We start from the raw sequence: 27,080 nt of genomic DNA on the forward strand, positions 1-27,080 counted from the left end.
CAGAAATTTTCTGCATACGTGTGCACATAGCCTAACACTCTTTTTTTTTTTTTTTTTTTTTTTTAGCACCAGTCAGGTACACCTCATAGCTGCCCAAAAGGACGCCCATGACAGGCATTACTCGTCTTCAGTAACACATCAACATCAATTGATAGTTGTAATAAATAGACTGCATTCATCACCACATCTTCTTAAGGTGCAGGCTTTATTTTCAAGTGTAGGGGTGTGCAGTATGAGGTTCTGCGGAACAGTATGAGGTTCTGCCCCCCCAGGTTTGATCCTGGCTACGCCCATGGTGTGAATGTAGCCTGAGGATCTAGGCTTTGTCTTAGATGAGATAAGTCATAGTGTTATATATATATATACGCACACATACAGTACAGACCAAAAGTTTGGACACACCTTCTCATTCAAAGAGTTTTCTTTATTTTCATGACTATGAAAATTGTAGATTCACTCTGAAGGCATCAAAACTATGAATTAACACATGTGGAATTATATAATTAACAAAAAAGTGTGAAACAACTGAAAATACTGTATGTCTTATATTCTAGGTTCTTCAAAGTAGCCACCTTTTTCTTTAATTACTGCTTTGCACACTCTTGGCATCCTCTTGATGAGTTTCAAGAGGTAGTCACCGGAAATGGTTTTCACTTCACAGGTGTGCCCTGTCAGGTTTAATAAGTGGGATTTCTTGCCTTATAAATGGGGTTGGGACCATCAGTTGTGTTGTGCAGAAGTCTGATGGATACACAGCTGATAGTCCTACTGAATAGACTGTTAGAATTTGTATTATGGCAAGAAAAAAGCAGCTAAGTAAAGAAAATCGAGTGGCCATCATTACTTTAAGAAATGAAGGTCAGTCAGTCCGAAAAATTGGGAAAACTTTGAAAGTGTCCCCAAGTGCAGTGGCAAAAACCATCAAGCGCTACAAAGAAACTGGCTCAAATGAGGACCACACCAGGAAAGGAAGACCAAGTCACCTCTGCTGCGGAGGATAAGTTCATCCGAGTCACCAGCCTCAGAAATCGCAGGTTAACAGCAGCTCAGATTAGAGACCAGGTCAATGCCACACAGAGTTCTAGCAGCAGACACATCTCCACAACAACTGTTAAAAGGAGACTTTGTGCAGCAGGCCTTCATGGTAAAATTGCTGCTAGGAAACCGCTACTAAGGACAGGCAACAAGCAGAAGAGACTTGTTTGTGCTAAAGAACACAAGGAATGACATTAGACCAGTGGAAATCTGTGCTTTGGTCTCATGAGTCCAAATTTGAAATCTTTGGTTCCAACCACCGTGTCTTTGTGTGACGCAGAAAAGGTGAACGGATGGATTCTACATGCTTGGTTCCCACCGTGAAGCATGGAGGAGGAGGTGTGATGGTGTGGGGGTGCTTTGCTGGTGACACTGTTGGGGATTTATTCAAAATTGAAGTCATACTGAACTGAACCAGCATGGCTACCACAGCATCTTGCAGCGGCATGCTATTCCATCCGGTTTGCGTTTAGTTGGACCATCATTTATTTTTCAACAGGACAATGACCCCAAACACACCTCCAGGCTGAATGGGCTACTCATGCACACTTACATATAGAATGATTTTGATTAGTGAATGTGATAGGCCGCTCTGAACAAATGTGTTTTGAGGGAGCACCTAAAACTATGCAAATTGTGGATAGTCCTAATAGTCCTAATTTCTTGGAGTAGAGCATTCCAGAGGATTGGCGCAGCGCGGGAGAAGTCTTGGAGTCGGGAGTGGGAGCTACGGATTAGTGCAGAGGTTAGTCGAAAGTCGTTTGCAGAGCGCAGCGGTCGGTTAGGCCGATAGACAGAAATGAGGGAGGAGATGTAGGGGGGTGCTGCACTGTGTAGAGCTTTGTGGAAGAGAAGTACTTTGAATTGGATCCTATAATGAATGGGCAGCCAATGTAAGGACTGGCGAAGAGCGGACGCGTCTGAGTACTGATTAGCCAGATGGATGACCCTGGCTGCTGCATTAAGTATGGACTGGAGAGGGGATAGTCGAGTAACGGGGAGGCCAATTAATAGAGCGTTGCAGGTGGGAGTGGATCAATGCTACAGTGAGGGTTTTTATTTCCATGGTGAGAAAAGGGCGGATTCTAAAGATGTTCTTTGGGTGTAAGTGTGGTACTCGCAGGTACGCAGGACGCAGTGACGAGGCGTGAGACGGTTTAGTGCTTTTAGTACTAACGTTTATAGGCCTAGAGGTAACTGTCCTCAGTTGTAGCCTAACCAACCAAAGGGGTAACAAGAATTGCCCTCGCAGGGGCTCTATACAAGCAAACACAAATGGGGTAGAACACGACTACGTCCGGCAAGAGCCGGTCACTATAGGGCCGCAGTATGGCCGACTACGGGTCCTTAATTATATAGTCAACTTAGCCTTCCAGATGTCCCTCGCCGTTTGGGATGGTGGTCTTTCGGCGTAGCAGTTGCTGGGCCCAGTTGCTGAAGCATTGACGAAGTCTTCGAGCGCTCCGGCGCTCCGATGACACTGGAGCACCACAGGTCCAGGAGGAGTCCTTGGATGGATGGGCCACGGCCCCCGGACTGGGGCAAACGGCAGCGATGTGGGGTGGCGAGGGGCAGGCCACCTGCGCAGTTACCAGCTGCGACGGGGAATCCGTGGCGAGCAACGGCCCCGCCCTTGCCTCGGACCGGAGCGGGACAGTGGTGGCCGCTGGCGGCACTGGACTTGCCACGGGTAGGAGCAGGGCGGCCGTGGGTGGTGGGGGACAAGCTGCAGCCACGGGCCGGAGCGAGGCGTCAACGGCCGTGAGTGACCGCGGGCAGGCCGCAGCCGCGGGCAGGGGCGAGGCGGCAGCTGCCGCGAGCTGGGGTGAGGCGGCAGCGGCCACGGGTAGAAGCAGGGCAGTGGCTCTTGGACGGTCATCTCGGCGCGGTCCCTCTGATGTCCCCGAGAAACGTCTCTCCTGGCTCTTTTATACTGGCTCCTCCCCCAGCCCATCTGTCCATCTCAACGGTCCGTCCCTGAACTCTGTCCCCCGGGAACAGTTTCCCCCGGAACCTAGGTGACGGTCCCCTTGGTTCCGGCCTGGACATGCGGCGGGGGCCCTTCTTCCCACACTCCCCAGTCCCGTATGCTCGCCAGTCCTCGGGCGAGGGTTTTAGTAGACTCGGGTTAGCCTCTCGAGATGGCAGTCCTTGTCGCCATGCGACCTGGTCCTGTTTGTAATGTTCAGGGGGTTTGCCAGCTGTTGATCACTCGGAGCGTTGAAGCTCGGGTATGATGGAGTCTTCTGGGGTGGTGGATGGTGGTAGGATAGTCGATTCTGGTGGGATGCCCGGGTCTATTATGGTGTTACTTCTTGGGTGACCCGCGGATGCACTCTTCATCGTCCAGGTCCCAGACCGTGGGTGGGGGTTTAGGGACCTGCGGGACCGGTTCGGGTCGTAGGGGGTCAGTGGATGCACAAGGCCGTAACATGCACAACACGAGTGAGAGGTGCGTCGTTTCCTTCGGATTGTATTTCATACACAGGCCCGTCGGGGCTTACTCGGTGCAACACTCGGTACGGGTTCTCCTCCCAACGTGGTTCTAACTTGTTTTGGGGGCGTTGATCTAGCACGAGCACCCGATCCCCAGTTTCGCAGTGCTCCCCCGGGTGTTCTATATCCTGGAGCTTTGTTTGGACAATTCGGTGGAGGGTCTGCAGCCGGTGCTGGTGATTTCAGACCCACGAGGACACTCCGGTCCAGGGCTGGGGTTCCTCCGGGTTTAACTCCACTTCCGTGATTCCTTTACCTTCCCGTCCGAACAGCAATGAGTAGGGGGTGTAACCAGTCACTTGGTGCACCCGGTTATTATATACCCACACCAGCTCAGGGACATATTCAAGCCAGCGGGCCTTTCGGTCGCTCTCCAGGGTATGCAGCATTTGGATCAGTGTCTGATTGAATCGCTCGCAGGCTCCGTTTCCCTGCGGGTGGTATGGTGTAGTCTGAGACTTATCGATACCGTAGAGATGATGTAGTTCTTCCATGACTCTTCCTAGGAAGCACGCTCGTTGGTCCGATTGTATTCGTTGCGGGCAGCCGTACACTTGGATAAAGTTTTTACAAATTGCGTAGGTGGCCGACTCCGCTGTTTGGTCTCGGGTGGGGGTGACCATGGCGAACTTGGTGAAATGATCCACCATAACGAGGCAATGTTCGTACCCCTGGTAGGCCGGACCTATGGTCAGATAGTCCACCGTGAGGAGCTCAAGGGGAGCTGATGTTACAATTGTCTGCACTCGGGCTCGTTGCGCAGGAGGTTTAGCGAGCTCGCACGGGCGGTAGGTTCGGCAAACTTCTTCTACAGCGGCGTGCAAGCGTGGATGGTACACTATCTGCTGCAACCATTGCCAAGTCTTTTGAGCACCGAAGTGTGCCCCCTTTTCGTGGGCTTCCCGAGCCAGCTGGCTGAGGTGGACTCCGGGCACGATCACCTGCCATAGTGTAGCAGACGTGGTTTGTGACACGGCTTTCCGATATAAAAGTCCCTTTTTGATGACTAGCTTTTCCCACTGACGCAACATCAGCAACATATCCTGGGTCATAGTCTGTCGCTGTGAGCTAGTGGGCAGTTTGCCGGTGGCCTGGCCACCCATCGACGTAGGAGTCCAATCTCTCCATCTTCCTGTTGCTGTTGGACCCACTGGTCGCGTGGCTGTTCCAGCATTCCCCCTAAGGGTTCCGAATGAGGTGCTTCTTGTGCATTGACTGTAAGCGCGGCGGTGGTGAGGGCAAATGGCGTCTCTTCTCCTTCTAATTCGTCATCTCGATTATTCCCTGGGGTGTTGTGTCGGATTCTGGAGAGTGCGTCAGGTCCTGCAGGGCTCGGGCTCGGCGTGCGAAATTCTTTACGAACCGACGGTAGTAGCCGGCCAACCCCAGGAAGGTCCGCACGTCTTTCACAGTCTCGGGGGTAGGCCACCCCTGAATGGCGGCAACCTTTTCCAGGGACGGTCTGACACCCTCCACCGAGACGGTATGCCCCAGATATTCGATTTGGGTGCGGAACAGGTGGCATTTCTGGGGCTTTACCTTCAACCCGTACTTCTGCAGCTGGCCGAGCACCTGCCCCAACCGCCGCAGGTGGTCCTCGAACGTGGCGGAATAGATGATAATGATAATATCGTCCAGGTATATCAACGTGGCTTCAAAGGTGAGGTGTCCCAAAGACCACTCCATCAACCGCTGGAAGGTTCCTGGGGCGTTGGCCAGCCCAAACAACATCCGATTAAATTCGAACAATCCCATGGGAAGGATAAATGCCGTCTTGGCTCTGTCTTCCTCCGACATCGGCACCTGCCAGTACCCACTGGCCAGGTCCAGAGTTGAAATGTACGTCGTGTTCCCCAAGGCGGACAGAGACTCTTCTATGCGGGGCAGCGGATACGAGTCCTTGATGGTGCACGCGTTCAACTTTTGGTAATCCACACAAAACTGCAAAGTGCCATCTTTTTTGCTAACCAGTACAATGGGGGCCGCCCAGTGGCTCTGGCTTTCTCGTATGACCCCCCCCCATCCGTAGCATTTGGGCTAATAGGGTTTTCACTTCCTGGTATAGCTGCGTGGTATTTGCCGATATCGCTCAAGGATGGGGGCCGCTCCGGCCGTGGGAATCCCGTGCGTGATGGCCGTGGTACACCCGAAGTCATCCTCATGGCTGGCGAAGACACCGTAATATTGTCCGAGAAGTGTCTCTACCTGGAGAAGTTGGGCTGGCGCTAGGCCAGAGAGTATGGCCCGCATTCTCTCCAGGATGGCTCGACCTTTCTCCTGGGTCGAGGATATGGCAGTCTGTAGAGTTCGTACCGTTACTGCCCAAGGATCTTCGGGTTGCACCTTCAACTGGACCGCGGGGTCCAGCAGCATCTTTTCCAAGGGCCTCACTAGTTTGGCCATTTCAGCCCGGGGCTTCAAGGCGATATCTTGGTCTTCCAGGTTGACACAACGCACCAGGACGGTCCCCTCCCGCATTGTGGCCAGGGAGTGGGCTACCAGTATTCCAGGGGGCAGGCGCTCCGAGTAGTATGGTTCCACCTGCACCTCCACGCCATCCAGTGGCATCGGGGCGCGGATCGGCAGAGCCACCACTGTCTGCCCTGGGGGAAGCACAAGCGGGGGAGCCGCCGGCATGATGACCTTGCCCAGCGCCTCACCCTCCTGGCACTCCTGGAGCACTCGCTCCTCCCGCACCAACCGTTGGAAGACCTGCCCTTGGGCCGTGCGAGAACCCCACTGGCTCAGGGTCTCCTGCGTGGGGTCGCTGAGGAGTAGATTGCCGAACTCCCGCAGTATGTTCATGCCCAAGATAACTGGATGATGGCTGTTAGTTTCTCCTTGGGTTAGAACCACTCCCCGGCGGCCGAGAGAATTCCCACACAGCATCATCTGGAGCCACACCACTCTGGCAACAGGGACCGGCAGTTGGTTTGCGGCTACTAGTCGTATAATGGACCCCTACTGGGGTCTTGCCGCTTCCGGGAAGTGCTGCCGGAAGTACGTTGCAGGCATGGTCGTTACTTGTGACCCCGTATCCACTAGGCACCATACAGCATGACCCTCGACTTCGGCTCACACTACTGGGCACTTAGCGACCAGATCTTCGTGACTTCCACCACCCCTTGTTGTGGCTTCTGGCTCAAGCGGCGTCCCCCATGCCCAGAGCCCTCTAGTTCAATGCCCGCCGGGGTGGGTATCTCCCACGCCGCGGACACTCTCGTGCGAAGTGGCCCAGTTCTTCACACTCATAATACCGGGGCGGTGAGTCCCGACCACCCCTGGCATTGCGAGGCCCCCAAGGCCCAGGATTGTTGCCAGGCCGGCCGGGCGCAGGCTCCGTTCTCTTCTTTACTTCAGCCAGCTTGCCCCGGATACTCTTCAACTCTTGTCTCATTTCCTCAATCCACTGAGGCTCTCCGACAACGCTTACGGAAGCCTCCATGCTTTGGGCCTTCCACACGGGAACCGTCGTCCCCTGCTCCTGCTCTCGCACCCGGGCCTGACTCCCCACTTCAGAGAAGGCTATGCGTGGGTTCATTCGGATCTGCTCCCACAATGCCTGCTTCATTAACGGGTATCGGAGTCCGGTCACTAACAGGTCACGCAGGGTAATGTTGATGGGCCCTAGTCCTATCCCGTCCTTCCGCTCTATGGCTGTGTATAACTCCTGGAGAGCGTTCATGTACTGGGTGATGGGCTCTGCCTCCCCCTGCATCCGAATAAGCAACCGGGTCCTCAACTCTCCCATGTTTGTTGGATCCCCGTGGGTTTCTTCCAAAATCTGCAAGACCCTGGCAAAGGTGTTGCGGTGCCCGGGGGGTCTCAACATCACTGACTTCCGGGCTTCCCCTTCTAGCGCCATGAGGGCCACCTCAGCCTCTAAATCGGGGGTCATCGGATGCATGCGGAAAAGGCACCGCATACGCTCTGTCCAGCTCCCCAACAGCGTATCGGAGCCAGAAAACCGGGGCAAATTACTTAGCATAGCCCCCAGAGAGAGGCTGGAGCGGGGGCCTCCATTATCAGCAGCACCCGCAGCCCCACTTTGGTCGGGCGCACCGCCGTCTGCGCTCGGAGACTGCATCCTGCCGACTACGCCAAATGTGGTACTCGCAGGTACGCAGGACGCAGTGACGAGGCGCGAGACGATTTAGTGCTTTTAGTATTAACGTTTATAGGCCTAGAGGTAACTGTCCTCAGTTGTATCTTAACCAACCAAAGGGGTAACAAGAATTGCCCTCGCAGGGGCTCTATACAAGCAAACACAAACGGGGTAGAACACGACTACGTCCGGCAAGAGCCGGTCACTATAGGGCCGCGGTATGGCCAACTATGGGTCCTTAATTATATAGTTAACTTAGCCGTCCAGATGTCCCTCGCCGTTCGGGATGGTGGACTTTCGGCGTAGCAGTCGCTGGGCCCAGTTGCTGAAGCGTTGACGAAGTCTTCGAGCGCTCCGGCGCTCCGATGACACTGGAGCACCACAGGTCCCGGAGGAGTCCTTGGACGGGTGGGCCGCAGCCCCCGGACTGGGGCAAGCGACAGCGATATGGGGTGGCGAGGGGCAGGCCACCTGCGCAGCTACCAGCTGCGACGGGGAATCTGCGGTGAGCAACGGGCCCGCCCTTGCCTCGAACCGGAGCGGGACAGTGGTGGCCGCTGGCGGCACTGGACTTGCTGCGGCCACGGGTAGGAGCAGGGCGGCCGCGGGTGGCAGGGGACAAGCTGCAGCCGCGGGCCAGAGCAAGGCGGCAACGGCTGCAAGTGACCGCGGGAAGGCCGCAGCCGCGGGCATGGGCGAGGCGGCGACGGCGGCCGCGAGGTGAGGCGGCCGCAGGCAGAAGCGGGGCAGCGGCTCTCGGACGGTCATCTCGGCGCCGTCCCTCTGATGTCCCCGAGGAACGTCTCTCCTGGCTCTGATAAGTCGCTCTGGTTCTCAGTCGCTCCCACGGTCTCCTGCTGCTTCTGTGCTTCTGTCCCAGTCTGCTGACTCACGGTGACTAGCGTTCCCCACCCCTTTTATACTGGCTCCTCCCCCCAGCCCTTCTGTCCATCTCAACGGTCAGTCCCTGAACTCTGTCCACCGGGAACAGTTTCCCCCCGGAACCTAGGTGACGGTCCCCTTGATTCCGGCCCGGACACGCGGCGGGGCCCCTTCTTCCCACATAAGCGGGAAGAGCGGGCAAGAGATTGTATATGGGATGTGAAGGAGAGATTGGTGTCAAATATAACACCCAGACAGCGCGCCTGCTGCCGGGGTGTTATTATAGTGCCACCCAAGGAGAGGGAAATGTCAGATTTAGGGAGGTTAGTAGACGGCAGGAGCAGAAGAAGTTCAGTTTTGGAGAGGTTGCGTTTCAGATAGAGAGCGGACATGATGTTGGAGACTGCGGACAGACAGTCACTGCCGTTCTGTAGTACAGCGGGGGGTAAGGTCGGGGGATGACATGTATAGTTGTGTGTCATCAGCATAAAGATGGTACTGAAAGCCAAATCTGCTGATGGTCTGTCAAATTGGGGCCGTGTAGAGAGAGAAGAGAAGGGTGCCAAGGAATGAGCCCTGAGGTACCCCGACAGCGAGAGGAAGAGGAGATGACGTGGAGCCAGCGAACAAAACACTGAAGGAGCGGTCCTCAATGATTTGGTCGATGTAAGCGGAATGTCACGGATGCTGCACTGATTACTCGCTACAACAATTGTTCTGATCCGATCAGTTTTTGTTAACCACCACCACCCATGCCCCTGCAAGGAGATCCAGATCCACCAGATTGTATTGTGTGTTTTTCTTTTTTTTTACTTTTTCTGCTTCTATTTCTCAGGTTTCCTCCATGATGGTTGGATTTCAAGCAGCTACAGACCTGCTCAGCCCTGTGTCCTTATTCCAATTCTCTGCAGTAACGAGAAGAAGAGACCGTCCTTCCCAGGAAGGTATGTTCGGGGGATAAAAAAAATATTGTGAAGTAAATTATCTGTATACCTTTACGGAATAACTAATCTTTTCATTTGTTTTATTAATTTTGTCTAGCATAGAAAGCTATAAATTTTATAAGACCCCTTTTATAAGGGGATTTGTCTTCATTCCTGAATAAAAATAACATATACCGTTTATACTCGCGTATAAGCCAAGATTTTCAGCCCTTTTTTTTTTTCTCGGCTTATGCGCGAGTCACATACGTCAGGGGGTCGGCGGGGGAGGGGGAGCGGGGGTGTCAGATCATACTGACCCCCCCCGGCGCGTCTCTGCAGCCCCCCTGCTTGTCCCACGGTCTCAGGGGCCTGCCTTCAGCGGTCACCTGGTACCGCTCATTAAAGACATGAATATGCGCATATTCAAGTATTTAATTAGCGGTATCACGTGACCGCTGAAGGCAGGCGCCGGAGACCGTAGGAGAAGCTGGGCTTTAGAGATGCGCTGGGGGGGTGAGTATAAGCAATATTCACCTGTCCCCGTTCCCACGCTGCTTGCCGCTGTCTGCCATATCCTCTGTCAGTGATGTTCAGGTCAGAGGGCGTGGTGACGTGCTTAGAGCGCGCCGCGCCCTCTGCTGCCTGAACGTCACTGACAGAGGACGTGGCAGACAGCGGCAAGCAGCGTGGGAACGGGGACAGGTGAATAACTCAGGTGCCGAGTCCTGAGCCAGCAGCGACACCGGCACCTGGCCCCCAGCGACGGAGAGGTGAGTGTGTCACTTTTTCTTTTCTTTTTCTATTTGCAGCAGCGGCTGCATATGGGGCATCTTATGGGGGCCTATTCTATGGAGCATATTATGGGGCATCTTCTATGGAGCATCCTATTGGGGCATATTCTCTGGAGCTTCTTATGGGGGCATAATCTATGGAGCATCTTATGGGGCATCTTATGGGGGCCTATTCTATGGAGCATCTTATGGGGGCATATTCTATGGAGTATCTTATGGGGACATATTCTATGGAGCATCCTATGGGGCTATTATTAACCTTTGTGCAACATTATATGGGATGTATTTTGTATGGAGCATTTATGGGGCCATCATGAACTGTATGGAGCATCATATGGGGCTCCTGATTTCAATATGGATATTCAAAAACATTTAACCTACTGATGTCTCAATTAATTTTACTTTTACTGGTATCTATTTTTATTTTTGAAATTTACCAGTAGCTGCTGCATTTTCCACCCTAGGCTCATACGCGAGTCAATAAGTTTTCCCAGTTTTTTGTGGCAAAATTAGGGGGGGTTGGCTTATACACGAGTATATACGGGTAAGTGGTTATCAAACCTCGGCTTTCCCCCAATCTGTTTTTCAGCCTTCAGTTGCATTAATATCAGAACGTACTCCTTTAAAGTACAGATGATGGCAGTGATGGGTCACTCACCACCTGTTGTCATCTTCTGAGAGTTCTGCCTATCATAACAATCTCCTGCAGAATCGGAGCACTCAGAGGATGAGACGGGTACTGATTCCCTCACTGCAAGCATCTGTACCCCAAAGGAGTACGTTCTGACATCGGTGCAGCTGAAGGCAGGCAAAAAGACTAGGGAAAAGCTGGGGCTCAGAAGCTACTTGCATGCATTTTTTTACAGAAATTAAGACAAATCTCACCAATAAAGTAGTTTATAAAGTTTTTTTTTCTTTAATAATTAAAATTTTAGTTTAGTGCACCAATCATCATGACGAGGGGCAGCGTCACTTTTCCAAAGGCTGTGTCCTTTCATATCTCCGTGTACTACCTATCCATTAAATTGTACACCGGAGAAAAAAGGAGCAAACGTTGAATTGCAAAAAAGATATATAAATTTTATTAAACATCATATAAAGTGCATGGAATGATATAAAGTGCCAATTAATGCAGATGACAATCATGCCCACAGCGGCCCACTCCTCCAACCAAGATGGAAAAAAAAACCTGATAATAATAGGCCCCACAATTGTACCTGTAGGAACAGGATATATACCACCCTATAAAAAGTGTAATGCCCAGTGGCCAAAAATACACATATATAGTCCTAGGGGCAGATCACAAAAAAAAGGGAAACATCTGTGGCCCTCCCAAATCGTCCCTGGGATACATATAATATGTCTAGAGCTGGCCAGAGGGAGTGGGAGGAGGAGGGACGCCTGGCAGAAAGCCCCCTACGTGCGTTTCGTGGCACACAGAGCTGCTTTGTCAAGAGGAGATAGTAAATAGGTCTCCACAGGACCTTCAAATACCCCCTGACCCTGGTCACATGACCAGGATCAACCAATAGATGCGGCGTATGCGCCGTGGGGACAGCAGGTCTTGCAGTACAGAGCGGACGTCATGCAATACACATGAGCGCCAGTCAGAAGGCCAGCGTGCACACGCAAAGCATAAAGACGCCCATCTGCCAGCAGGACGCCAGCCACCACACAGTGATGCGCACAGCCACATAGTACTGTATATAATTAGACAACGGGGTACATAACAGTCACCAGTGTGTGGGTCAACAAGGAGACATAATTATATATGGAAATCACAGTTATATGGCAATACAGAAAAATGATCGTCATGTATACACATTAAAAGCCACAAATGCATCAATTACAATAGACAGAAATACAATCATGAGCTTTCTTTCGGACCTTCATCTGACCTTGAACCTTGGAAAATGGGACTCAACAAGTTCTACAATTTTGGAAATCATGATTGTATTTCTATCTATTGCTCACTGCCTGTAACTCCTCGAGTGGTGGTCGCCGACCCCTCTACCCCCGAGCGATCATAGAATTATCTTGTAGATAGATGATGTCCCTGTAAAGGATAATTCTCATGGATTCTCTATTTTCTACAGTGACTGTCTAATTGCACATCATGTCTTTTCTATATGAAGGTCTGCAGAATCTCCGTGTCCTGGGCCTCGTCTACTTCCTTTATCTCTTCCTGTTCTCCGGTCTTGAATACACCATCAGCTTCCTGACCCACCAGCGCTTCCAGTTCAGCAGGTAATCCTCGCTCTAGCGTCCTAACACTTCAAGCATGTTTGGGGCATCTGCAAGGAGGAAGATGTGGACTGGTCCTTGCCACTACCCCCCTGTGCCGCCCGCTGCTCAGGGACGTCTGATGATCATCTTCCTTATTGTGCTGCGAAGATGGATTCCGGACCTTCAGGACAGTTATCTCTCCCCATAAGTCCTGGGAAAATAGGGGGGGGGCTCCCCTTAACACAATAGTGATATGGTGTTTTTTTACTTAAAATCGTGATGCCATTTTAGGCCAACCGCGGCCCCTCGCCATCCTGCCCTCCCGACAGACGTTTTTTTCTAAATTTAGTCCCTGGCTTGTTCCGGTGTAAAAGGCCATATTCACCCCCGCCCAGAATATACCCGGGGTTAAAGTGGCCCCAGATTATACCCCTCCGGGTCAGAATATACCCCAGCTGCTGTAGATCAGATTTTTCTGGCTTTTGAGAACCATTGAGTGAATCATATACTCAATAACGGGCCCCAGGCAGCACACGGGGGGGCGGAGACAGTGAACGGGGCCCCAGGCAGCACACGGGGGGGCGGAGACAGTGAACGGGGCCCCAGGCAGCACACGGGGGGGCGGAGACAGTGAACGGGGCCCCAGGCAGCACACGGGGGGGGGGGGGGGGCAGCGACAGCGCACAGGGCCCCAGGCAAAGACAGAGCACACGGGGTCCCAGGCAGGGAGGCGGGGGGAAGAGACAGCGCGCAGGGCCCCTGTGAGCTGTCTGGGGGCCCCTGTGTGCTGCCTTGGTCCACATGTGCTGCCTCGGACCCCATTCACTGTCTCTGCCCCCCGTGTGCTGCCTGGGGCCCCATTATTGAGTATATCACTCAATGGTTCTCAAGTGTGAAAAATCTGATCTACAGCAGCTGGGGTATATTCAGACCCGGAGGGGTATAATCTAGCCCCGGGTATATTCTGGGCAGGGGGATAATCTGGCCTGTTACATTGGGCCTATTTGCACGGTCAGTATTTGCCCTAGCCAATTAGTCTGTCAGTTGCGCAGGCTACATCGCGCCGCCCACCGTCCTCATCCCCCTCAGTGTGACTTGATCCCCAGAAGCGCGGGAACTCATCTGGCTCGGGAGCTCACTGCGCCCTTGTTGCCTAATGCTGACTGCTCAGTGCCATCTTTTTTCCCTCAGTACCATGAGCAGACAGACATCCACCTGCTGTACTGCAGTTTTTGGGCCCCGTCTAGACACTCTGCATAGATGTGTTAATTTCATTCCCTCCAGGAGAGCTCCCCTCCTCCTCCTCCTCTCCCTCCTAATGTCCAGAATTTGTGACTCAGCAGCTTATAGCACCTGTGCCACTAAGGCTAATTTCACATTAGCGGTTTTTTTTGCGCAGCACATCGAAACGCATGCAAAAAACACATCATATGTTTTTGCATGCATTTGCGTTTTTTATGCGCATTCGTTCTCTAGGGGTTAAAACCAGTGTCTACACGTTTTTAAGCCAAAAACATGCATGTCCATGCGCACGCCTGCGTTCCCATAGACTGTAATGTGTATTTTTGTCGCATTCCGTGGGCAAGCGTGCACATGCGTTTTTTTACGCCTTTCGGCGGACCCAAAAATGCAACAGGCTGCATCTGGCGTGCCTAGGCACACACCTTGAAAAACGCATGCTCACGAAAATGCATACAAACGTGTGCAAACGCAAGACCATGCGCACGCCGTGTCAAACATAGGGACGCATGGATGCGCACGATGTGCTGCGCAAAAAAACGCTAATGTGAAACCAGCCTAAGGTCATAGTAAAAAAAAAAAAAAGTTCATGACTCCAGGACACACTTTTATTTTAGACAGACATGGTTGTCCTTTGTCTATGTATATAATGACTTATAGTCCTTCACAGTGTAGCTCCTGCAGAGTCTGTACATTTCTTCCTCCAGTGGCCCTGTAGGGATTCAACTCGCTCAGGAGCCACGGGAGTCAATCAGGAGGCACGTTTCTTTTAAAAGTTCACAGGGTTTATTGCTTCATAACCCATAATGCAGCACATAACACAAGGAATAGCCTTTAGTTCAGGCGAAAGCAAGCATAAGTGTCCATGATTTCAGGCTCAGTCCTGGAGCCTCTGCAAACACAGGAGGCTTATCAGTCCTCACATGCAGCCAATATCCACAAGCCTCACCAGGTCAGCAGCCTCAGCATGTGGTCTTCAGGAAGGTAGTACACCTTCCTCCACCTAGGCCTGCCGGGACCTTCCACATGGCCCAATCAGATCCATGTGCTTTCTCTCATGTGACCTACTCTGATTACCTTATATGGTCCATAGCCACGCCCACTGGTTCACATGGCTATGACCTCATCACAGGTCCTACAAGCTCAGCTCAGCAGTGCCTCTGCTGATCAACCCACATATTCAAGCTTCCATCCCAAGGCCACCTACCTTGGGATACATAACGGTCATTCAGCATCCTATACCCATTACCACAATGGATATGCCTGTAGGCCCGTCCTGGGACACCCACACAGCGCCCCCTAGTGGACATAGTGGTCACTACACCACAGCCCCCATTTTATTCTCTATTTCGGTCAGGTATCCAGACCTCGACCGCAGCAATGGAGTGTTTTTTCCCTATGCCCACCAGCTTTTCCATCCATGGGGAATTAGACTTTAGGTGTGTAAGGGTATGTCCACACATTGCGGATTGCTGTGTGGAATTTATACGGAATCTGCATCTTTTGGCAGAATCCGCAGGTCAAAATCTGCGCGTTTTTTTTATGCAGATTTAGGGTATGTGCACACGCTGCGGATTCTGCTACGGATCCGCAGCGGATTTGGCCCTGCAGATCCACAGCAGTTCCGCAGACATTGTACAGTTCAATGTTAGCCAATGGGATTTCAAATCCGCAGTGCACGTGCTGCGGATTTTTCCACGCAGATTTGATGAGGTTTTAAATCCGCAGCATGTCAATTCTTTCTGCAAATTCCGCAGCGGTTTGACACCTGTTCCATTGTCCAGGTGTAAATCCGCAGGGAAAAACCGCTGGCCAATCCGCAGGAAAACCGCAGGTCACTTTGCCTGCGGTTTTACCTGCAAATCAGCACAGAAAAATCCGCAGGTGAATCCGCACTATGTGCACTCACCCTTAGTGCGGATGTTGCCTGCGTTTTTACGCCTGTGGATTCCTATAATGGAATGGGTGTAAAAACGCTGTAGAAAAAAAAACGCTCAGTTTCCGCGCAGCATGTGCCCAGCGGTTTTTTTTTCCCCATAGAATAACATTGTACTGTAAATCACTTGTGGATCTGCAGCAAATCCGCAGCGGCAAATCCGCAATGTGTGCACATACCCTTAGGAATAGCAGCACTTGTGTTTGGTCCCCTGCCCAGGGAGTCTGATGTATCTTTTACCACGTACCTCATGGTCGATCACAGCTGCAGTCCACATTTCTGACCACTATCTAGTGTATCAGATACATCATTTACCATGTACCTCCTGGTTGATTGCAGCAGCGGTACTAGTGTTCTGTCCACCTTTCGGTGAGTCAGATGCACCATCTACCACATACCTAATGGTCAAATGTAGCAGTGGTCCATGTCTCATGCCCACTATCCAGTGAGTCAGATGCACCATCTACCATGCACCACATTGCAGCAGCAAATGTAAGTGCTCTCTCCACTATCCGGTAAGTCAGTCACACCATATATCATGTACCATATTACCGCTTGCAGCAGTGGTCCAAATGCTCTGCCCGCTATCCAGGGAGGCATACTCACTATTTACCATGTAACCCAACCTTGATTACGGTTACGACTCATGATTTGCCAAGAATCATCCAACAGGTCAGGATCTCCACTTACTGTTAACCACATCGCTGTCCGCAATGCAGTTGAACTGCGCTACCCACTAGCCAGTAGTTAGACCAGGTACGGACTGGGACTGAAATTCAGCCCTGGCATTTGAAATCACACAGGCCCATGCTCTCTCAGTCTCCAAGCACCAGATGGGATATATTACTTTTATTACCCTGAACGGAAGATTTGCTACAAGACCAATATTTCTAATAATACGAGAGGCCTGCTGGGGTAAGTGATGGAGTCGGCTACTTTGTGCTTCATCACAACTCTTAACAGTATGAATGTCTTGAGAACACCGATTCTGTTAACAACATAGCAGACAAAGCAGCCCACAACCAGACCGGCCCTTCTGGCATTTGCCAGAATTGCCAGATGGCCAGTCCGGCCCTGAGTTAGACCCAACATGACTAATAGCAGCAGCGTGTCTAGTGCTCTGTCCACTATAAAGTGAGTCAGGTCCTACTTTTACAATGATCCTTATGGCTGTTCATTGTGCAGCCAAAGGGGTCTATCGAGATCTCAGTACTTTGTCTATTTCTGTACTTCTTTCTTACAGAAATTGGATAACAAGTTGTCCTTCTCAAGCCACAGCTAAGAGCACGAGAGCCTCTTCAGCCTTGGATCTGATGTCCAAATATCACGTAAACGAGTCGTCTTCTCTGGCAAGATTGTATCCTTTCTCTGTATTTAGCGTTTTAAACTTGTGCTTTCTCCCACTTGGTGATTAAATTACCATTCTCGGGGCCAGCGCTGTCTCATCCTGACAGCCCATTACAACTTAGGGAATCCCTGGCTATGTCTGACTGTGCGAGTCACGGGGTCAACACTCGTGCCCAACTGGTCGCGTCAGTGACTCTGTCTCCGCCTTCTCTGTTCCAGGTATTTGCTGGAGCTCCTACTTCGAATTGTAAGACTGCGCTGATTATACTGCCTTTTTTGGAATTTTCTTACATCAAGTTAAGTGATTACTCATGTAAGGATTCTTACCCATGGTCTGAATCGATCAAGAGCTACAAACATACCTGAAGTTATCAGTGCTAATTTCCTTAAACTGGACCAGTCATCCTCAAAACGATTTAGAGTCCACATCAGCGTCGTTCCTTTTCGCCATTCACGTGGTTTTTTCCAGCTCTCTGCTCCACGCTGTCGTTCCTTGGCACCTGGATTCAGGTTCAAATCTTGCCACGGACTTCTCTCCTAGGAGTTTGGAGCACTTTTCCCATGATTGCACTCCGGTCACCTCTCCCATTTTGGTTGGGTTATCAACATCCCAAAATAGTCTCTGGTCCCAGTCCCAGACCAGCATATTGATTTTTCTGGGAATGCTGTCTGACACAGCGCGATCAAGATTTTTTCTCTACCCAAGGAAAAACCCATGATCCTATCACGCGGGACTCTCTCACTCTGAGGCCCATTTGCACGTCTGCTCTGCTTCTGCATGAGCCTTCTAGGTAGGACGGTTGCACCAGTGGAAACCGTTTCATTTGCCTACCTTCATGTGCGTCCTTTTCAATTTCTTTTCTGCCATCAAGATAGGACTGGTCGATTCACTCCCTGTATCGACTAATTACGTCACTCTCCGGATAAATAAGTCTCTAGACTGGTGGACTTAATCTCCTCTTCTCAATTGTGGAAGATCTTTCCCACACTTTGTCGGAAGATCGCTACTACAGAAGCCAATCTTCTCAATTGGGGAGCAGATTTTCAGAACTTAACAGTCCAGGACTGATGGACCACCCAGGAATCGTCCCTTACCATCAACATTCTGGATTTTGGGTCCCTCTCTCTTGCTCTACCTTTCTTGCAAGACTAGATTCTCTACCATTAGTTTCAGGTCCAAACCGACAAAGCCACAGCGGTGACGGAGATTAACCTTCATGGAAGAACCCAAAGCATAGCAGTATTGTCAGAAGTGCCGCAGATTCGGTTATGATCTTAGCACTACACATTGCAAGAGTGGAGATCTGGGCTGCTGATTTTCTCAGCTGAGAGGGTCCCACCATCGACGAGAGGTCCCTGAACCATTCAGTCTCCCACGACATGCGGCTCCTTTGAGGTTTTCCTGACATCAACCTGGTAGAGTCCAGTCTTAGTCACAAGATTCTTCATGGAGTCTCCAGATCACGCGTCACAATAGCAATCAGCTCTGACGCTTTGGTAATTCCTTGGCCTCCGTTCTCCCTCCCGTACCTGTTGCCTCCCTTAACACTGATGTCTAGGGTGGTCCAGAGGATCAAGATTGATGGAGTGCCCATCATTCTCATCCTCCCAGAAGACACGGGTACGCAGAAGTAATCAATTTCCTCACTGACACTCTGTAAAAATTCCAGGATCTTCTCTCGCAGGGTTCCCTATTCCACCAGAATTGTCACTGTTTAACGGCATGACTAAGACCCTGTTTCTGAAATCAGCCAATTTCTCCAATCAGGTTTTCCAGACCATGTTCAGAGCTATGAAGCCTTTCTTTTCTCGTATTTCCCATTGTTTGTCGAGAATCTTTCTCCCCTGGTGTGTAACTAATCTGACCTCTCCAAGGGTCTTTCATTTGTTTTCCATTTTGTACTTCTTACATTTGGGTCTGAGATCTGGCCTGTCCTTTAGTTTTCTCAGGAGACAGGTGTCTGCTTTTTCCATCCCTTTTCAAAATTATAGCGTCTCGCCTGCAGATCAAGACCTTTCTGCAGCGAGTTGGGCACTCTGTTTCCCCCTACCAGCCTCCGGTAACACCTTGAGATCCCAACTTGGTACTCGATATTTTTTTAAGAATCAACATTCAATCCTCTACAAGACATCTTTCACTCCTTTCCCGGAAGGTTGCCTTCCCGGTAGCCATTTCTTCTATCAGATGAGTTTCCAAACTGTTTCCTCCTTATTTAGGGTGTCACTGGGACAAGGTAGTGTTGTGTCCGATACCATCCTTTCTCCCTAAGGTGGTGTTTTGTATTTCTCCTCAATGAGGATATTATCTTTTTTTCCTTTTGTCCATTTTTGTTCTCTTTCTTCATCCAGAGTGTTCTTTAAACAAACTGGACTTGGTAGAGTTCTCTGTAGCTACCTTCCCAGGACAGCACCCATCAGATGGCAGATTCACTGTTCCCAGAATGTACTCATAAAGGTCTTGGCTGCTTCCAAGTCTATCGAGGCCTGCTGGGTTCACTCTGCTATTCTGAAGCCTACCGACTAATGGACAGATCACATCCATTTAAGGTCCTTTCGCTCAGAAGGGGCCTCCTCTGTTGCCCGCCACCAGGTGTTGGTCTCGTAGTTTTGTTAAACTGCTACATGGTCTTCCTATCATATATTTGCCAAGTTCTACATGTAGGCTTAGTCTTATGTGAATCTCTGTAGAAAGGTCCTGCAAGCAGCAGTGACCTGAGCTCTGATTTGAAGGTACTACTTTTACCCACCCATGGGACTGCTTTTGGATGTCCCATGGTTTCCTGTGTCCCCCAATGAAGCGATAGAGAAATTAAGATTTTGGGTTCCTACTGTAAAATCTTTCTCGGAGTACCCACCCTTGTTTATTGTTCATTGTGGTTATGATAGTTATATACATGTTGCTTCTCCTACTGCTTTCCCATTAACTGATGAGCTTCCTGCCAGTTGGTGGGTATATACTGCTAGGGAGGAGCTAACTTTTTTTGCATAGTGTCAACCTCCTGGTGGCTTCAGCATACACCACATGGTTTCCTGTATCCCCCCAATGAAGGCTCTGAGAAAGATATTTTACAGTCGGTATCCAAAATCTTCATTTCGCATGTTGTGGAGGTGTGCAAACCCCATTGCCACTCCATTCATTGTCTATTGGACTGTCTGTGGTTAGTCCTACAGACATTGGAAAGGCAGCAGTCAAATATGAAAACCTTTCTCTCCTTTCAAGATAATGCCAGGAAAAATTCAGTTCTTGGCCAGCCCCAAAGGTTGACCATGTGCACCTTCCACTCATTTCAAGATCATGCTCTGCAGAATCCAGTTCCAGATTGAGCTTGTGCACCTCCTTTCCATTAAAGATGATGATTTGTGGAGCCCAGTTCTCGGACAGCCCCATAGGTTGCGCATGCGTATCTCTGCTCTACTCATGATGGCGCTCTACAGATCCCGGTTCTCATCAGTCTCATAGGTTGAGCATGCGCACCCCTGCTCCTTTTATGATAGGGCTATGTAGAGCCGGTTCCCAGCTGTCAGAAACCCAGCGCTTTGTACATTGTCCCCTATGGATATAAGATTAAATACAATTTTGGAAATATCTCTTTAAGGTCCTGCTCAATCCATCCCTGCAGACACATGAGAGGGACTCTATAATATAGATTAAAATTGGGCCCCGTTGTTGTGTTGGTCAACATCACAAAACCTCTATTTGACACAGGGGAAGAGTCCTGAGGAGACAATTTGCATATTCTCAGTGCCTTATAGGATAAGTCAAGAGTCTCTGCGAACTCAACGATCACTGGATTTTGGCCGTTGCAGCCGATTCTATGATACTTTGTTTTAGTTTGGGTTCATAGTCCCCAACCTTGGTTGTAGGACCTGTGGAGGGGGACCTGTGCTCAGGTTCTCCCCTCTCTGGGGGCTTTTTTGCTCTGCTTGCATGTCCTGTACTTTCTCTCTATTTTTAACCTTTTATTCAGTCCCTATTAGGAGGGATGATGCCTTGTACAGAGGACACATCTCTCTCCATGTCCGGAGCAGATGTAGTGTAATTCCTGGAATGTAACCCCGAGCGCTCGTCTGGATTTGGATGAATTTGCTGCTCTGTTTTGTGCACAATCAGCAGAACCTGCCGCCAGCTTATTCCTTATTCTTAAATGAATGGGGTGGGATTATATGTCACAAAATGTGCCGAGGATGCAGTGCTTCCATACCGGTTCAGTAGACTTCTACGGTTAACTATTCCATTGCCACCTCTCAGTAGGAGGGGATGGATTAGAAGTATTACTAAAAACCACTGAACATGGCATTACTGTATAGAATAATTCTGTAACTGGACCTGTAGACCGTATGTTGCTCATGCTACAATGAGCAGCCTGCGTAGCCTGAATGTGCTGCCATGGTCTGCAGTGTCTCCAGACTTGACTCCCATCGATCACATCTGTGACGTCATTAATCGGTAATTGCAAAAAAAGCTGCCAGCAGCGGATCTTGATGATTTGCCCAAGTGCATTCAGCGTGGAAGAACATGCCTCAGATAACCATTCATAACCTCACTGATGGCAGCCGAGGCTGTAAGTCCCGGATTTTCTGCGTTCGTACTCAGTATTGAATAAATTGAGGTATTTGGAAAATGTTCTCATTTGTTAATCATTTGCAGATCATTCACACTTCTATCCTGTGATTTTCATGATTCCCTCGATTTCTCCGTCTTGGTGCCACCCTCTCAATGTTGTTGTTGTATTTGCACTTGTGGGCTGTCAGGGGGTGTCTTCTCTAACTCCAGGCCAGAGTCGTACCCTCCATTGTATGAGATGACAACTTTGCTGGCACCTTTACCGGACAGCATCCCTACATTCTCTCCCCTGCTCAATTCAAGAGAGGAAGGAACATGATTTATGTCGGGCGCAAAAAGGTTTGGCATCCCCCTGCTTAAGGAGGACATGTCACTTACCATAAATAAGTAATTTTTTTTCCTCAGTCTAAATGCCGTTGCTTTTCTTTTGTTCCTGCCCCTCTTTGTTCCTTAGGTATGGCCCCCTCTTCCCTGTATGTAAATAGGTTTATTATCCAAGGGGGCGTGGTCCAGAGACTCATTCAGAGAAGAGTTGAGCAAAACCCCCACTTGGCTAAAATATTATTAGATTTACATACAGGGAAAATGTAGCCATATCTCAGGAAAGGAGAGGTGCAGTAACACAATAAAGATGTCATATTTAGGAGAACAGTGGCATTTACACCAGGTTAACAAAATTAAATGTATAATTTATGGCAAGTGACAGAGGTTCTACTGTGCCTTCAGGCACCTAAGCCTTAATGACGGCCTCAGAGAGATCCAGTAATACAGATCCATTTAACTATCCCGCTGCTCCCGCCAATAACTGTATTCCTACCTGAGGTTATCTCCATAATCCCATGCTAATTGGAGACGCCATATGGCAGAATAGGGAGCCGTACAAAGACTCCTTGTGCATGATGCCTATGTATGCCGTACATTTGTGTATTCATCCTAGTGATCACAGATCGTATTGGAGAGTGACCATGGGTGTATCACTCTGAAGACATGAAGTGACGAAGGTGTAATAAATGGTGATGAGCGAACGTGCTCAGATCAGGTGTTAAGTGAGCATGCTCATGTGCTAACAGTGTCTTCGGCGTGCTCAAATGATATGTTCGAGTCCCCTTGGCTGCATGTCTCATGGCTGTTTGACAGCCGAAACACATGTATGGATTGCTTGTTTGACAGCCACAACACATGCAGGGATTGTCTCACAGCCATGAGACATGCAGCCACGGGGACTTGAACATACTATCTGAGCATACGGAGACACTCTATTAGCACTCGAGCATGCTCAGATAACACCTAATCCAAGCACATTAGCTCTTCAATAGACGTAAACTGTCCTTTACTCTTCCTCCCAAGGTCCGACGCTGAGTCTCCACCATTGCTCCCGTTGTGTTTTATTTCCTGTAGCCTTGACAGCGCTGCAGCTAATCTATAAGCTCAGCGGCTCTGCCCGAGTTGATGACATAAGCTGCTCAGAACCAATGGTTTCCACGCTTGCCTGCAGCATGGTCTAGTTAACGTCACTGCTGTACAAAATAGACAATGGCAGCAGCTCCTGAGACTAAGTGCTGGACCTGGGGAGGGTGATTGAAGCAGAATTTACAAAAACAAACTGTAGCCGGAGAATGTGGGTTTTGCAAAATTGGAAAAACCATTAATTCACTTTCTTACAGCCATTTACAATTGGAAAGACAGCACTTGAGCACATACTGCTGCTCCAACAAGGGAACAGTGTTGTAGCTGAGACTGTCGAATTGAGAGTTGCCCCCAGGCCCATGCAGTTCTGCATGAAGAATATTTCACTCTCTGGCTTCTGGAAAAGCTGGATAACAACCTTAAAAAATTGAGGCCCAAACTGTAATCTAAACGTGTGGTTTTGGGTGGAGATCTTGTGTTGTCCAGGGAACATCTGGAGGTGATCAGATCTGGGATAAACACTGCGCAGACATCATGGGAATGTTCCCGGCTGTGAAGCCCCATAACCTGCTCTGTTTGATTTTTCTCTGGCAGCATGCAGCAGGGGAAGATGTTTTTCTTCATCGGAATTACCATGGCTGTGATCCAGGGCGGATACGCTCGGAGAATCAAACCGGGAAATGAAGTGAAAGCTGTGAAGCGGGTAACGATGCAATGACGTCACCATATGAGGGCCATGATGCCCGTATCCTCCAGGTGCTCTGCTAGACGTCGGCCAACATCCGGCCATTCAGGAGGAGGATGGGACCTTATTCCAAAAGGCTACTTATAGGTTAAGATATTTGCAGGAACTGAACGATCTGTCAACCATGTGAAATACACAACATTTACAGGAAAACACGACTTAATGAGGCTTGACTCCATCCAAACCTAGAAATTAAGGCTCATGTTGCACTCACTGGAAGTTTGAGAGTAGAAAGGCGTGAAATCAATTTCAGGAACCCGGTCCAGCAGCCACATCAGTAGTCCGTGTCTGCCAAATGGAAGCCCTGTAAGCCGCCTCCCAGCTGACAGCATCCTTGACTCTTTGATTAGCCCTCCTGGCGTCACGTCATCGTTGCGGCGTGATGCACACATGACCTTGTGCCAGGCCACTCGCAGGGCTCGAGTTTAGCAGATCCTGATGTGACCTCTTGACCGGGGTCCTGCGAATTGAGTCGCTCATCGCTAGAGTTGTTTGAAGGGTCAATAAAACAATAGGTCTGATAGTAAAATAATGTAATTCTACAACCAAAAAAAAAGTTATAAATAACATAAATTGTTTTTTTTTCTCCCTCAAGAGCCATTATTTGGTTAGGGAAAGAAAGCGATGGAGTATGGTGGGTTCCTTGATAACTGTAGGGACAGATGAGACCGGAAAGGCTTGAAGACCCTAATAAACCGCCCTCAATGGTGCAGCTTCCTGTACCCCATTGGTGCAGTCACACCTGGAGGTTTTTGGGTCTTGGCAAAGTGGAATTTCAAAATTTCCATTATCTGGTATTATAATCAGAGATTTAGTTGATGCGGTATCATGGCTGTAGTTCCCAAAATCTGTGAGTCCATATTTTTTTTTTTTACCTCTGTATGAATTCATATGAAGTCTGGGAGAAAAAAATAATAAATCTGCGCTATTCTCCTCCAGATACTCTATTGTGGAGATATTCTCTGTTTTGTAACATGGTACATTACAGCCATCTACAACAGCGCTCATGGCTCCATACAATAGGATTATGGGGGGTCCAGAAGACCCTACGTGGTCTCCTAGCCAGTATAGTAAGTGATTTCAAGGTGTGGAGATCTGATGGTGTCACCCACCCACCTCTGTACCTGGTGATAAGTCTAGCCCCTATTCTGGATATTAATTAGTATGCTAGATATAATGAAACATAATGGTGGAAGAATTGAGTCTTACCAGAGTTACCCTTTAAGTGGCTTCTGTAGGTGATGCTTATAAAACGTAAAATCTGGATTTAGTTTCTCTTTCTCAGAGACAACGAATTCTGACATTTTAAGATAATAATTATGCTCTTGCACATTAATATCCATGCTCTTTATACACGGTGTCTCCTCTGCTCCGCAGGCCATCATTCTTCTCATCCCAGCCTTCCTGCTCATAGGATGGGCAAACTGCCTGACCACTCTGGGCTGCGGACTTCTCCTCTATTCTTTTGGTAAGTTCTTATCAGACTCTTCATCCATCATTATATCAAACCGTTTCATAAAATATGAGACATAGAAGATTTCGGTATACTCGAAACAGGGGTGTCTCAATTTGTCAGTTAAGTACCGTATATACTCGAGTATAAGCCGACCCGAGTATAAGCCGGCCCCCCCTAATTTTGCCACAAAAACTGGGAAAACTTCTTGACTCGAGTATAAGCCTAGGGTAGAAAATGCAGCAGCCTCTTGTTAAATTTAAAAAATAAAAATAGATACAAATAAAAGTAAAATTAATTAAGACATCAGTAGGTTAAATGTTTTTGAATATCCATATTGAATCAGGAGCCCCACATAATGCCCCATAAGATGCTCCATACAAAATATGCCCCATATAATGCTGCACAAAGGTTAATAATGGCCCCATAAGATATGCTCCCTAGAATAATATGCCCCATATAGTGCTCCATAAAGATAATGGCCCCTTAAGATGTTCCATAGAATAGGCCCCATATGCTGCCACCATAAGTGCTCCATAGATTATGCCCCCATATGCTGCCCCTATAAGATGCTCCATAGATTATGCCCTCATGTACTGCCCCATAAGATGCTGCATAGATTATGCCCCCATATGCTGCCCCATAAGATGCTCCATAGATTATGCCCCATATGCTGCCCCTATAAGATGCTCCATAGATTATGCCCCCATGTGCTGCCCCCATAAGATGCTCCATAGATTATGCCCCCATGTGCTGCCCCCATAAGATGCTCCATAGATTATGCCCCCATGTGCTGCCCCCATAAGATGCTGCATAGATTATGCCCCCATGTGCTGCCGCTACTGCATTTAAAAATAAAAAATGACATACTCACCTCTCCGTCGCTGGGGCCAGGTGCCGGTGTCACTGCTGGCACCTGAGATACTCACCTGTCCCCCTGTCCATCGCTGCTTGCTGCTGTCTGGCACGTCATCTGTCAGTGACGTTCAGACTGCAGGGGGCGCAGCGCGCACTAACCACGTCACAGTGCCCTCTACTGTCTCAACGTCACTGACAGATGACGTGCCAGACAGCAGCAAGCAGCGATGGACCCCGGACAGGTGAGTATCTCTATACTTACCCATCCTGGCACGGTCTCTGCAGCCCCAGCTTTTCCGCGATCTCCCTTCCTGCCTTCAACGGTCACGTGGTACCCCTCATTACACTCATGAATGTGCGCATATTCATGAGTGTAATGAGCGGTACCATGTGACCGCTGAAGGAAGGAAGGGAGATCGCGGAGAAGCTGGGGGCTGCAGAGACCGTGCCAGGACGGGAAAGTATGACATGACAACCCCTCCCGCCCCCCCACTCCGACCCCCTGGTGTATATGACTCGAATATAAGCCGAGAGGGGGACTTTCAGCCCCCCGGCTTATATTTGAGTATATACATTACCTTTAAATTAGCCCTTACCAACCAGAGACTGAGGCCGCAGCACTCTGTATGCGCTAAGATGTATGAAAAAAAATTGCATGTTAAATGTAATCTATATTACTGCTATGTAGAATATACTTATAGAATTAAGGTACTTGGTGCACAAATTGTTCAATTTGTGTGAGCCCACAAGCCATGACAAGGTGACCTTTCTCTGATGAGACCTTAACGATTTATATCAAATATTCCTCTCCTGGGCCCAAACCTTGTTTTTAATTGGCAATGGATCCAACCAGCTCTTTAAATTTGGCCCAGGAGAGGCTTATCTAATAGAAAAGGTTAGGGTCCCATCAGAGACAAATCGCCTTCTCATGGCTGGTGTGCGCACACAAATTGGCCAATTTGGGCATGCATGAAGTACCTCCATTTTAAGAAGTGTATTCGATCTCACATATTCAATGTTTACAATGTGCTGCACGGTCTGATATGACTATATTAGTCACAGCAGCTTGCACC

The 27,080-nt window shown here is 49.5% G+C and overlaps 1 protein-coding gene across 6 annotated transcripts in view; it reads left to right on the plus strand.

Annotated features, from left to right (window-relative positions):
- Positions 1-27,080, plus strand: part of MFSD10 (major facilitator superfamily domain containing 10) — an 88,328-nt gene that overhangs the window by 37,969 nt on the left and 23,279 nt on the right. For 5 of the 6 annotated variants that reach the window (XM_073574580.1, XM_073574578.1, XM_073574582.1 and 2 more), the window contains 4 exons: positions 9,354-9,462; positions 12,368-12,479; positions 23,546-23,654; positions 25,074-25,164. In XM_073574580.1, the coding sequence (XP_073430681.1) occupies positions 9,354-9,462; positions 12,368-12,479; positions 23,546-23,654; positions 25,074-25,164 (421 nt within the window). Of the gene's footprint in view, positions 1-9,353; positions 9,463-12,367; positions 12,480-16,876; positions 16,962-23,545; positions 23,655-25,073; positions 25,165-27,080 lie in introns of all 6 variants that reach the window. The other variant, XR_012231961.1, reaches the window with a different exon arrangement.

Source organism: Dendrobates tinctorius, unplaced genomic scaffold, assembly GCF_039654945.1.
Source record: "Dendrobates tinctorius isolate UK_male_01 unplaced genomic scaffold, ASM3965494v1 ptg000039l, whole genome shotgun sequence".
NCBI classification, from domain to species: Eukaryota; Metazoa; Chordata; class Amphibia; order Anura; family Dendrobatidae; genus Dendrobates; species Dendrobates tinctorius.